The sequence below is a fragment of the Protopterus annectens genome, chromosome 5.part0 (assembly GCF_019279795.1).
Source record: "Protopterus annectens isolate FY-2018-M chromosome 5.part0, PAN1.0, whole genome shotgun sequence".
Classification (NCBI taxonomy): Eukaryota; Metazoa; Chordata; order Ceratodontiformes; family Protopteridae; genus Protopterus; species Protopterus annectens.
This window is the reverse complement of record NC_056735.1, coordinates 1,478,791,813-1,478,805,719: the sequence shown is the minus strand read 5'-3', so window position 1 is coordinate 1,478,805,719 and position 13,907 is coordinate 1,478,791,813. Positions and strand designations below refer to the sequence as shown.

Here is a 13,907-nt window from a genome sequence, read left to right as displayed (position 1 = left end):
GTGTCCCTACGAGGGACATCCCAGAAGCTGCTACCTGGAGTTCTGTACATACTTTCACCAAGCATTATCATTTGCCAATTTTCTCTAAATCCAGAGCTGGCTTTGCCACTGCAGTCTTGCAGGGCTTTTTAGCTGGTGCTAATGCTGTCTAAATTCCTCCTCCCATCCTTAGCTTTGGGAATCTACCCAAATGTGATGGCTGCAGCAGTGAAACATGAAGAACATAGTACAGTTGTGTACACTTACCATACATGTAGATGTTAAGAGTGTATTCACTGTTGCAGTCCTGGTTACTCTACCTCCAGCCCCCTGACTTCTCTTGGCTATACCTCTACTCTCCTTTGCTATGCTTAAAAGCTTTTTGGTGTATTTGCTTTTTTGTTGGAGGTATAACCTTATATATATATATATATATATATATATATATATATATATATATATATATATATATATATATATTTATTTAATTGCTTCCGATTAGGGGGGCACCTGACATCTGGGGCAAGTAAAACTGATGTAATGGCGTCTGCTGTAAGCTTTATACCCCTGACTACCTGACGTCATGGAAGAGGAGACAGCAACCGACGCAGGACCCAAGACTTTGATAATCAGGCCGACTGAGGGCTACTGAAAGCAGATAACCCAAATGTTATGACTGCAACCGTGAATACACTCTAACATCTACATTTATGGTAAGTGTACATAACTGTACTTTCTCCACTCTGCTGGAATGAAGCCTGTACTTAGGCTATGGTTGAATAGGGTGCTCAATGGCGAAGCTAGTTCTTGCTGGAGATGGTGCAGTATGCAGCCTTGGATTCTGTCAGGTCCCATAGAAGCTGTGTTCTTTGCCTTGGTTAGGGCCTTTAACACTTGTTCTATGGAGATGTGATGTGCGGGACAAGTATCTGGGATGTCAAAAGGGCCTTTGGGGGGGATAGGGGGTTGAAGTTTGCACTGAACCTATCGGCTAGCAGGTTGGCTAAGTCAACAGGATCAGTGTAAGTGATACTGTTAAGTACCAATTCGGAACAAATTTGGGCTTTGCCATGGAGGTTCCTGATGTAACTGAAGAAGGCTTTGTGGTTTCCCTCTGTTTGGAGGCTAGTTTCGATTCATAATTGGCTTTGGAGGTTTTCACTAGTGATCTAATTTGCTTGTTGAGGCTAAGGAGGGAGTTTTCCCAGTTTGGAATTTGTTCCTTTTTTCCCTTGGACAACAGTTTCTTCCTTTTGTTGTAAAGCCTTTTGATAGAGGTTGTCCAACAGACAGGTCTGTGTTTTCTAGAGGAGCAGGTTTTAATTCTGTTGGGTATAGTTGAGTCCATGCAGTTGTACAGGTGCTTGTAGACTGTGTTGGCTTACTGTTCAGCATAATTGTCTGCATTCACTGAGGGAGGGGGCAGTGGTGTGAAAATACAGATACCCTCCCTTAGGAGGTTGTAGTCAGCTTTTGAGTAGTTTTTTTAGCTTGATTAAGGCTTGGGGGGAGGGGGTGAGTGGGATAGAAACTACAAATGAGACAGACCAATGATCTGATCTCACCATGGAAGAACAAAATATGGGAGTGGTACAGCGGTTACCCATGTTGGTGAGAATCAAGTCCAGAATGTTATCTCCTCTTGTAGGGGATGAGACAAGCTGGTCTAGTGTGTTAGAACTGATGAAGTCAAGGAATAATTGGGCAAGTGCATTAGTTCAGGAATAGTTCACCCAGTCTATGGTGAGGTAGTTGGAAGTCACCAAAGATCAGGGTGTTAGGGGGTACCTTGATGGAGTCAAGTATATTCAGATAGGAGGAGTGGGTCTCCTGAGTCATGGAGGGGGATCTATAGCTGGCTATAACTTGGATGGGTGTCTCGCCAACTGTGTCAGTTGCACCTGCAGTAGTTCCAGTGTGTCATGCTGGCAAACCACACTGGAGGTGTGCCTATCCTTAATGAAGATGGAGACTCCACCACCCTTAGTTTTCCCAACCTCATTTTGGGGTCAGAATGTGTGGAATGAGGTATAGCTGGTAAGGCAGGGGTGTTCTCAGCAGCTCTGAACCAAGTTTTCATGACCGGACAGACGTTGGCATCTTCCAGTGCAAGGAAAGCCTCCAGTGAGTGCATTTTCAGATTAAGGCTGCTAGTGTTAAGCAGCATGACTTTCAGTTTTCATTCATTTATTTATTTATTTTATTTTACATTTGTTGACTAGGCTAGTCTAACTGGATACATGTCCATTTTCAGTAGTGGCCCGGGGAGATAAGCTCCAAGATCACAATTCAAAGAAATTAACAGGTAAATACAATTTAGCAAATAATAACAGGTAATTCTACAAGTAAATCATAAACCACTAACATACATATAACAAATAATAAGTAAGACATCACTACAAGCAAAGGTAGTATTTACAAAAATAAACTTCTCTCTGTTATTCAGGAAACTGGATATAGTAGAGAGAGGTAGTGTATAAGCAGTAGCGCGTAATAAAAGGAGAAGTTAGTCTGGGTTAATACAGGGGCATTTTTGACAGATACCCATTTTGACAGATCAGTTTCCATTTTTTGTATGTACTTTGCTCCTACCCTTTTCAAAAGATTCCACTTCCATTTCTTTTATCTGTTGCAACATCCTATACTCCGAATACAGTTGGTTTAGACTTTTGAGTTCCATTTTCTAGTAATTGCTTTTTTGGCAGCCAATATTTATTAAAGTTATAGAGACTGGCACATAGACACACACATGTATGCATATATTATAAAAGTTGCTAGAAAAGTGTTCCAAGACAAAAGATACTTCAAAAGCAGAACTGAAAGTGGCCATCTCCATCAGACTGTCTCTTTCTTTAGGAGGATTCAGAAGTACATCACCCAAGTAGTAATAAGTATCAGGTAAACAGGTAAGTGAAAGCGTATGGTACTACATGTGACCATCCATTTAAGTGCTCCCATATACATGTGCTGTTTAGCTTTGTTCCTGAAGGTGCTTTTGGTCAGTTTCTTTGACCTTTTGTAATGGTAAGAATTTTACAGTGGGCAATCTTTTTATGTCCTTTTTGTGATGCTCTAATGTCCTGTATTTTTAGAGAACAGTTGGCCCAAGTGTAGATTACAGGTCATGCTTTCATTCTTTTTCTTTGTTTGATGGAAGAAGGCAGCAGTGTCCATTTTCTCCCTTTTTGGACACGTCATGTAGATCTTGTCCAGGGTCTGTCTGTAAGAGTGCTTAGAAGCAGGTTACAAGCAAGATTGGAACTCGGATGACTTTCTTCTGTATTTGGTGGGCCTTCAAAACTCGGTGCCAGTAAAAGAAGCAGTAATGTAGTACTGTATGAAGGTGTACTGGTGTAAAGTTCACACACAGAAATTTGATGGTGACTGCTTTCAGCGTAGACTTTGAGTAATGTGAGCACTGTGTGCTCTAAAGGTAGGTATTGGCACCTGTGAAGAATTTAGGAATGCATTTCCCCATAAGTGAGTGGTAGCTGTGTGAAGAAAATATGCCTCTGTTAGAGCAGTTTCATCAGATTGTGAGAGTGAGTTATAGTACAAACTTCATCATATTTGAAAATTTGAGTGTTGAAAGTTAACACTGCGCATTGACCATTTCACTTGTTCTAAGGGTACAAACTTGGATCCCACCACAGTGTTCTTTGAACAGATTGCAAAAGTGGTTTTGTACATTTTTGGGGGGAGTTATTTTTGCTGCATACTCCTTGTTAAAAGTGGTTTTATAAGTTTATTTAGCGACCACTACTGGATAATGTATGAACTGTGGCACCACCTTGTCTACGACTCAAAGCAGGGGAGTGCCAAGTCCGACTACATTTGTCTTAATGTTTCAGTTTTGGTTAGTTACCTGGGTTTGTATGGCAGTCTTCTGGGCTCTCCGTGGAACCTGCCCAGTGAGTTCTTTACTTGTGCCATACTGGCTCACTTGTTCCTCCTGGGGCAGGTGCCAGGCATCCCTAAATTGTGTGAAAGTCCTCCAGCTCATTTGTTCCTGATCAACCCATTTGATCCCCTAGAATTGAGAATCTGACATTAGGGGACCCCATCCTTCTACCCCTCCCAGAAGGCAGCAGACAGACTTGCATGGCAGCTCACATCATCGTCACTGAATCAGGGGTATATGCAGTACTTAACAGCATGAACCTGCCATAGCACATCCACCAGTGTTTGCCTACCCACCAGTAAGTGTCACTAATGTGTCAGGCTGAGCTTCCCTTCCTGCAGTATGGTCAAGCTGACATCATTGGCTTAAGACCATTCTCCACCACGGTCAACAGTGCCCATGACATTAATCAGTCGAACTATCATTGGTTTTGATTATCTTTGTGTACTTTTTTGGGGAGTCTCTGATATCTCCTTTGAGAAAGTACTTATATGATGGGAGGAGATAGGCCAAGATGTGTCCCAATTACTGCTTGGATATTGTCATTGAGGCTGTAAAAATTCAGTAAAATAGCAAATCAATAATTGGGAGCACAGGTCCACTAGTTAAAGGGCACCAGCATGAAGAACAAGAACCCGAGGGTTCATTTTGAAGAGAACATGCTTAGTAAAAGGACGTCTTCCCAGAGTGCATGACTGCAGACTGTCTAGTTTTTCTTCAAACTGTGGCTGCAAGGATGAACTGGGAGGTGGTGGTGTATTTCTGAGCTATGAGAGATGAAGAAGTAGAGGTGATATATTTGTAATGCCACTCTGCATGCTAAACATGAGAGCTGACATTTGTTGAAGGAGTCGCACTTTGTCTGTTAACTGGATTCAGTGTAAATTGCACAAAACACATGGATATTTCTGGACTTCAGTGCTTAGGGGGTCCATTTTGTAACATGTCAAATGGATGTTTATTTGACTGTGTAGTTTCATTTTTTTAATGGAGAAGGCCGAAGAGATGTTTATTCATTGACCATTTAATATCGCAAAGATGTACACTATAAAAATAATATAATGCTTTGGCTATTTATGTTGTAAAGAGTGGAAACAGCTTAGTTTTGGACAAATAAATGATTTGCTACAATCGTATGAACAGATGATTCCCCGAGAAATGTGGCAAAATTTGTTCTACCACCTGTTTGCTTGCATTTTTATTTTAAACACACATTTTTTTGAGAAGTTATATGAAGTGAATGTCTCTCATCTTTCTATATTTCTATACTCTGTGATCAGGTGTGGTCCTACGAGCCTTATTGAATGAAATAAATATTCACATTGCAGTTGTTAAAGGTATTACAGTCCTGTTACTCTTGAAAACTTTGTTAGGTATAGTAACCCGGAAGACTTCTGGTTTATTTTGGAGACAGTAGTTAAATTCATTACCAAGAAAGTTGCAAGTAATAAGGGAATGCACATATGTATAAATATACAAACACACCCACACCCACACAATTTAGGGGGATTGTCAGTTCACTTTTAAGCATACATTGGGATATGAGAAGAAGGCAGAAACCGCTATAAAACTCATGTGGACCCAGAGAGTACAAGCTGGGTATGAACAGAATACACCCTAGACTAGAACTAGACCAGAGAACTAAATACTATGAGATAGCAACGCAAACCTTTGCATCACTGTTCTGAAACTGTATACATATGCGCACATATTTGTGTGTGTGTGTGTGTGTGTGTGTGTGTGTGTGTGTGTATATATATATATATATATATATATATATATATATGTATTTCAGATGTTCTGAAGTGAATCCATATATATATATATATATATATATATATATATATATATATATATATATATATAAGGATTATTTCTTCCAGTTCTTAGGTAATCTTGGAAGACCGTAACCACTTGATATTCTCTAAGACGTGACAGTGTGAATCCCAGAGTAGCAAGACTGAATATACAAAGATACAGACTTGTATATACCAGGGCTGACATTGCTGTTCGCCAGAGTATTCCTTTTTTGTTTGGGATGTGGTGATCTTCAAGTTGGTATATATAAGTTCAGGGAGTGTGGAGGCTTGCTCGCCTGCAAAAAAACTTTAAAGGAGAAAGCACTCAGGTCACTCTACAAGTATGACTCTGTCACTGTCCATGTGGGTGTGAATGACCTGAGATGCATCTCCCTGGACTACATGAAAAGAGACATGGAGGAGCTCCCACATTATGTGGCCCAGGCTGGTTTGATCCTAGTCCTGAGCAACATCTTACAGTCGTCCAGAGTGATATTGCAGTAAAAGCAGAAAGTGATTGACTTCAACAATTGGCTAAGTTTCTGGTGTCATTCTAAGGGGATCCAATATCTGTCTTCTTGGGATGACACTTTGCCAGAGATGGGCTGCATCTGTCACCCCTGGGTTTCCGGATACTGGCTAAGGCTCTTGCCACCCCTATAGTGCCTTTTTTAGGCGATGTTCCAAAGACCAAATTACCACCATAACAGCTATAAATAAATGTAATCTGAGGATCATGCTGCTCATCGCTAGAAGTCTAAATCTCAAGGTGCACTTCCTTGAAGCACTCCTCAAAATGGAGAACATAGACATTTGTGCTGTAACAGAGACTTGATTTAAAGCACAGAAAGCACCCCTGCACTATCAGGCTATAACTCATTCCACACCTTTCGGCCCCAGAACATGGACTGAAGCTCCAAAGGCAGTGGTGTCTCCATATTCATAAAGAATATGCACACCTCCAGACTAGTAGCCCAGTATAACAAATCTGGGATACTTCAGGTACAACTAACATTGGGTAAGACGGTGATTCAGGTCATAGCCTGCTGTAGATCCCCAGTCATGTCCCAAGACTCTCACTTCACATTCCTAAGCACCCTGGAAACTATTAGGGTCCAACCCAACACTCTCATACTAGATGACTTCAACTACCCCTCCATCAACTGGGAAAACTACTCATACACCAATACACTGGCCCAACGCTTCCTGGAATTCATCAGTTCCAATGCCCTGGACCAGCTCATTCTTACCCCCACTAGAGGAAGCAGCATCCTTGACCTGGTTATTACTAACATGGGCAACCGTTGCTCTACACCAATAGTCAATTCCTCCCTGGTTAGATCCAACCACAAACTAATCACCATGGAAATCCACATTTCACCCACATGTCCCGTAAAGGTAACCACCATGAAAAACTTCTCCAAAGTTGACTTTGGGCTCCTAAAATAGAGGTGGCTAACTTCACGGCACCCATGTCAATGAAAAATAGATGCATGACTGCCGGATCATACACCGATGCACTGTACGAACATGTACATAAATGCATGGAACTAGCCATACCTAACAGAACCAAGATGCTCTCCTCCAAAAAAAGGAAGCCAATCTGGGGGTCCCCTGCCATTAATTAACTCTACAAGGGAAGGAAGAAACTGCTGCAGAAAAAGGTGAAGTCATTATTAACTCTACAAGAGAAGGAAGAAACTGTTGCAGAAAAAGGTGAAGTCCCAAGACTGGAAAACCTCCCTTATTAGCCTCAACAAAAAGTTGAGATCCCTCATCAAAACCTCTAAAGCCAGCTATGAAGGCAGAATTGTGGCAGACACGAAAAACTACCACAAAGCCTTCTATAGTTATATCAAGAATCTCCATGGCAATACCCAGGTTTGCTCTGAGTTACTGCACAGTGGTACCTCCTGTACTGAGCCAACAGATATTGCCAGCATACTGGCCAACAGATTCAGTGCCAACTTTACCCGCCCCCCAAAAGACCAATCACATTACCGGAGGAATGCCAGGCACCCAGCATTACTGCCACACAGGTTAAAGCTGCATTGTCCAAGGCCAAGAATACACCTTCCCTGGATGTGTTCTACATGAACTACAAAGTAAACTGACCCCACAGCTGTCTGTCCTGTTCAGTCACAGCCTCACCTCAGGCTTTGTCCCTACCGAATGGTGCACTGCTTCAGTCATCCCTCTCCATAAAGGGGGAGCGACTACAGACCCTGGGAATTATCGCCTCATTAGCCTGACGAGTCTGATATGTAAAGCTATGGAGTGCATCATCTTGGACCTAATTAACAAGAATATAGGGAATCTCCAAACTCTAGATCCCACGCAATTTGGTTTTGTGAAAGGTAGATCATGCCTGCTCAACCTGGTTGACTTTGAGTCAGTTACCAGAGCTGTGGATGAGGGCAAGGCCGTTCATACAACCTACCTTGATCTGGCCAAGGCCTTTGATACCATTCCCAACTCAGAAATTATTGATAAACTCACCAAACTAGGCATCAACCTCTATATCACTAGGTGGGTTGCAAATTAGCCCACAGATAGAACCCACAGTGTGAAAGTGGCAGACTCCAAGTCAGACTACCGACAGGTTGCAAGTGGAGTCCCACAGGGATCGGTCCTGGGTCCTCTCCTGTTTGGCATCTACTTCTCAGAAGTCCAGGCCAACATGGAGGGACTCTGGCTGACCAGTTTGCAGGCGAGTGCAAGCTGGGAGCCATTATTCATCCCCAAATGATGTAGATATCCTGCAGAAAGGGCTCACTGAGACCAATAACTGGTGTCAAAACCATGGCCTTAAGCTTAATGCCAAAAAATGCGTCATCATCCCCTTTGGGAAAAACTCAGTTCCCACTAATTAATACATTGATGGGAGCCCACTGAGCATTGAAGGTGTTATAAGAGATCTGGGGACACAGGTTGACAGCAACCTCTCCTTTGACCACCACATTGCTACTGTGGTCAGAAAGACCTATGTGGCACATCTCAATACCAAGGGCTTTGCATCCAGGAAGAAGGAGGTCATAATCTCTCTCTACTCTTCCCTCATTAGGCCAGTCATAGAGTATAAAGCCCCATTTGGCGTGTACCTCACTAGACACATGCATCAACTGGAAAGGCCACAAAAGTACCTCACAAAGAGGATCCCTGGCCTTCAACACATGTCCTACAAGGACAGACTCAAAAAACTCCAGCTATTCTCTGTCTCATATCGTCCACTAAGAGGTGATCTCTGCTTGACTTACAAAGCCATGTCTGACCCAGCTGTGTTAGAAATGTTGCATCTAAAGAAATCCCAATCTCTCCACAGCACATGCTCCAGAGACCTCAACCTCATTACCACAACCAACAGAACATGCTGGAGGGACAGGTTCATAACCCAGAGACTGCCCATGCTCTTGAATAGACTTCCCATACATGTCAAGCAGGGCACCTCACTGGCCCTCTTCAAGAGAAATCTTGATGAGTGGATGGGAAATAGAAAGTTCACCCTGGGGATCACTCCAGTGGCTGCACTTGATAGAGGCACTGGGAACTAATGTTGGGCGACATGATGCCAGGGCACTTCTATGGGCTAGGGTTGTAAAGGCTCCAGGGCCGTTAGCTTAGTACACACCTATGAATCTATGAACCTCTGAAAAGCGATGATTGTTCTCCTGTGTTTTTGGTCTTTTTTTTTTTTTTTTTTAAATTATTATTATTCCAGGGCTCACTGTTATGAGTCTTGACATTTAAATATGGAGTATTGGAAAGCACTGGGTTAATGCATCCACTTATATATATATATATATATATATATATATATATATATATATATATATATATATATATATATATATATATATATATATATATAGTCACACACGCACACGTATATTTGTTATTGGTATTTATTTTTTAGTATTTATTTTACTATTCGGCGCTTCACTGATGATGGCTGTCCCAGTGGTGCATTTCAGGTATAGACTATCAAACATTGCATTATCAACCATGCACAGGTCACCTGTATTTAAACATAATGCAGTCTTTCTGAGTAGTTCAAGGTTTTCAGCCATATGGTTTTTCTAGTAAGAAGTCATAACAGTTTCAGATTTTTTTTAGATGGCTTGTTTGAAGGTTACAAAATACAACATTTTATACAATAAAAGATATTTTCAAAAATGTGTTTGTCGTAAATCCTACATTTCCAAGGAGAAGCCTGGCGAACAATAAATGTTAAAAATGTACTTAACAGCTATCTGAGGACATCTTCAAATCTCCACAAACCAATATTATATCAGAGAGTTGTTAAAAAGAATTGCCAGGAGCTAGGGAGTCCACAAGCATCTTCATGTACAGAGTAGGACAGTTACGGACTCCTTTGACTTAAAGTATTAATCTGATTTTTTTTTTATTTTCTAATAAAACAGGGAAGATTTCTGACAGTATGTAATGCCAAATATTACAGTTATATACTTTGTATGACTGAGACAATGCTCATGTGAAACCACATTAAAAAAAAAAAAAAAAAAAAAAAAACTCATCTGCTCTCAGTAGCAGGAATGACCCAACAACAACTCCACAGACATGCAATTTCAGCACAGAAGGTGCCTTTATGGATTCTAGTTGCAAAACATACACCAGTTAAAAAAAAATTCTTCTCTCAATAGCAGGAGTGCCCTACAAACAGCTCCACGAATATGCAGACCTTGCCCAAGAGTGACAGATTATGGGGGAAGAGCGCTAATTACATTATTTAGAAAAGGTTAGAATATTATTTCATAAATAATAATATTATATAATAGCAATATTCCATGACTTGGTGTGGGCAACGTGGGAATTACCCACAATTTGCTTTATTTAATCATGCCCAACCCTAGGTAAAGCCTGCATTGCTCACACTTGATCATGGATTATTACTAAAATATTCAGTAATGGGTCAGATTGTGAGGGAAAAAGTGATGCATTGATCTCTTTAGAGGACTAAATGTGCTCAGTAGAATTGAATGAACTACAGAATGCTTTTTTTTTCACTTTGTTAGATGCACACTGGTTGAAGTTCATATTGTTGTGTAGCAGTGTCATAAATTAGTAATGACGGTGTTATGTTTATGATTTTGATTGTTGAGTTTGTATTCTTACATTTTGTCCTTTTTGCAAAGACTGAAGATGTTACAAATACCTGACAGTAAAGATGAGGCCATTTTATACTGCACAGCTCTGCACTTTTGTAGACAGTCTTGGAGAACTCTGACATCTTTTATTGAACTAATTATATTGTTGAGTTTGCAATATTCGCATATTTGCTTATCCATAGCCCAGCTCAGCTTTAAATCTCAGACAAATACTTCAGGAACAACTAACATTGGGTAAGATGGTGATTTAGTGCAGAGCCCTGTACAACACCACTGGTAGCCCCCATAATGATAAACAGGTAACCCCTCCCCTCGACTTCTGTTGATGTATTGCTTATAACCACCATTTATCAGGATAAGTAGAGTACACTATCAGCTCTTCACCAAGTGTTGCAGTTACCTCTTCAAGAGTGCCCAAGGTTCAGAAAACAAGTTCTCTCCTTAATATGCCCATTTTATCCCCATGTTTAAAAGAATTAGATTCCATTGGCAGTTTGAGTAGCCTCCGTTATGTCTTTCACCAAGATATTATGTAGAATACCAGCCAAGTTGATGAGTATATAAAATTGGATGTGATGTGATGCTCCTTTTGTGAACTGATGCCACCACACCTTGATGAATAAGTCTAGGATATGTCTACATACTAACATTTTGTTTTTATACGACTGATAGGGTTCATTAGGCTTTCCTCAGTTATGTGTAGGAAGCTGCCATGTTTCTTGTGTGGCAGTAGTTATCTTGTCTTTACTTGTGTGGGATGTATCCACCTGTCTCCGTAAAACCCTGATGTTTTTATGCAGATATGTTTGCCTTGTCTCCTGTGTGAGAAAGTGATCATTTTATTATTTTTGAGAATATATTACATTCACAATTTTCCCCTTTAATTTTGTGATGTAATAAAAGGCATACCTTATGACTTGAGCCTTTGTGCCCAAACTAAATTCACAGCTAGTTTTGGAAGATTTGATACAAGTTTCTTTTATCTAAGGTTGTTTTTATAACTAGGTTTATGTTTGAAATTGTAAGCGATGCTGCTTTTTTTCTGGTGTGCATCTTATAAATTTTATGATCCGCAAAGGACTCTTTTGTTGAATTTATCTGTATTAGCAGCCTGTAGATTTTAATACAGTAGTACCTAGGTAAGGCTGATCTCAGGGAAGTACAACATGTTGTATATACATTGACAGATTTACATGTCAACCTTATGTATTTTTTTTTCCAGGTGTACATGTTTAAGAAAAGATGGGTGAAGCAGAACACACACAAACTACAGGCTCAAGGCTGGGAGTTCAAGAAAGTGGTGGAGTCAGTACCCTGGAGCATGGACAGAAACCACCCTCCTCACCTTCTGGAAAGCTAGTTTCCTTCAAGGTTCAAATGCTTGATGACACACATGAGTGTTTTGAAGTGTCGGTAAGTCCTGTGTTTCAGATATGAATAGAAAAGGATTTGCTACTGTTCCGTCTGTTTAGCCTTATAATTATGTTCTCTCTAATAATGGGGTTAAGTCTATGTGGTACCTAGGGCTGCTGATGTTATTACATGTTTGAATTTTGTCAGACTGCAATAGCTTTGTTTAAGAGGTACAACACAACACAGATTACTGCACACACTTTTAGCACAGTGTTCAGAAACTGCCTTCAAGTTTAGGACGGTCATTTATAAAAGTCAGGGATTTCCTGAAGGGGCTTTCTTTTGGTTTTGGTTGGAATGCGATTTGCAGAGGACAGATTCTGGCTAGCTTCTGGAAACTGGTGAAGGGTGGCATCTATGACTTGATAGATCAGTTTGGCAGGTAACAGGTATCATTTAGCAGCAGTGAATTGCATCATGGCTTCTTCATGGGATAGAAAACATCAAGTACTACAGAAGCATTTGCTAGTAGCAGCTGCTCCTGAGACATACCCTTTATCAGTCTGCAGCTTTGTTACTTGCTGAGGATGGGGAGTTGCATTCACTGGCACAAGTTGGGGAGAATGAGGTCTGTCCTTGAGGTAATTATTGCTAAGCAAATTCTGTGGAATGGAGGATGCTGGTATCATAGGGCTGAGGCAGAACAAGAACAGTGTCCCTTTCAACCCTATAGCGCCGTTTATGTATACTTCCAGTTAACACCCAGAACTCCTTATGGCATCCAGACCTTTCTTGAGTCTGCCTTTTTAACTAAGTGACTTACCAGTTTATAATAGGCAGGATTAGAAAGAGCAAGGAGTTATTAATAAAATGACACTAAGATTGTTAATCTAGGATGTCCCGCAGTAAAAAAGCCTTGATTTATCTTATGCTTTTTGTGTTGATTTTTCAGAAAATGCTCAGGAGTACAAGGATGTGTAGGCTGTAAGAGGTGAAACATTCCACACCGTATAGGTGTTAATGAGGTATTATCTGTAGTTGTATGTGAACATACTATTTATCTCTGAATTCTGCTACCACAGCAGCGGGAGGTCGTCATTTATTTCTGTGTACTTGTCTTAGTTCTTACCGAAAGCTGATCCTTTTCTTCCAATACCATCTGTATATTGAGTGTATTGTTTGATGCTGTAGTTAAACTTTTGCATTCTTACAAAAGTAGCTTGGATGCATAGCGTACTTTTCTGGTTTAATGAGAGCAGGGAAAACTGAGTTAGAATGTCTGTGAAGGTCCTCTTCAACTTGTAGTCTGCATTTTTGAGTGCCATAGGGTAGCGAGGATGTCTTCTTTTGGAACTGTTTTCTGTTCTTTTGACTTTGCTGTACTTGATTTTTTTTCTACTCCCAGCTGTTAATGACTAATTCTTTTGTAACTTAAAAGCACATGTCCACAGCTTTTACTGTGACTAAGGCAAAAGGTCAGTACTCCATTTGCTTGAAGGTGATATTTAGGCTGCAAGTGTCTACTTTGATCACCATAAACTTTATAAACTGTTTTTTTTTTTCCTGCCATGAAGTTGTGTGTTTCAAAGAGCAAATTTTGTTTTTGTTTTGGAGACTTCGTAGTCTCAGCCTCAAAACCAGTATCTTGTCACCAGAGCAAATAAGTCCTTTAGCCGTTTACTTAGTTTCATCTTATGCCAGAGGTGACAGAGCTGTGCATAAGCAAAATGCCAGTTACAGTAAAACACA

The 13,907-nt window shown here is 40.5% G+C and overlaps 1 protein-coding gene across 1 annotated transcript in view; it reads left to right on the top strand.

Moving 5' to 3' along the window:
* FARP1 (FERM, ARH/RhoGEF and pleckstrin domain protein 1) overlaps positions 1–13,907 on the top strand; it is a 2,534,157-nt gene that overhangs the window by 231,921 nt on the left and 2,288,329 nt on the right. Inside the window, exon 2 of the mRNA XM_044071307.1 lies at positions 12,028–12,218. Coding sequence (XP_043927242.1) covers positions 12,048–12,218 — 171 coding nt within the window. The 5' untranslated portion in view covers positions 12,028–12,047. The remainder of the gene's footprint in view (positions 1–12,027; positions 12,219–13,907) is intronic.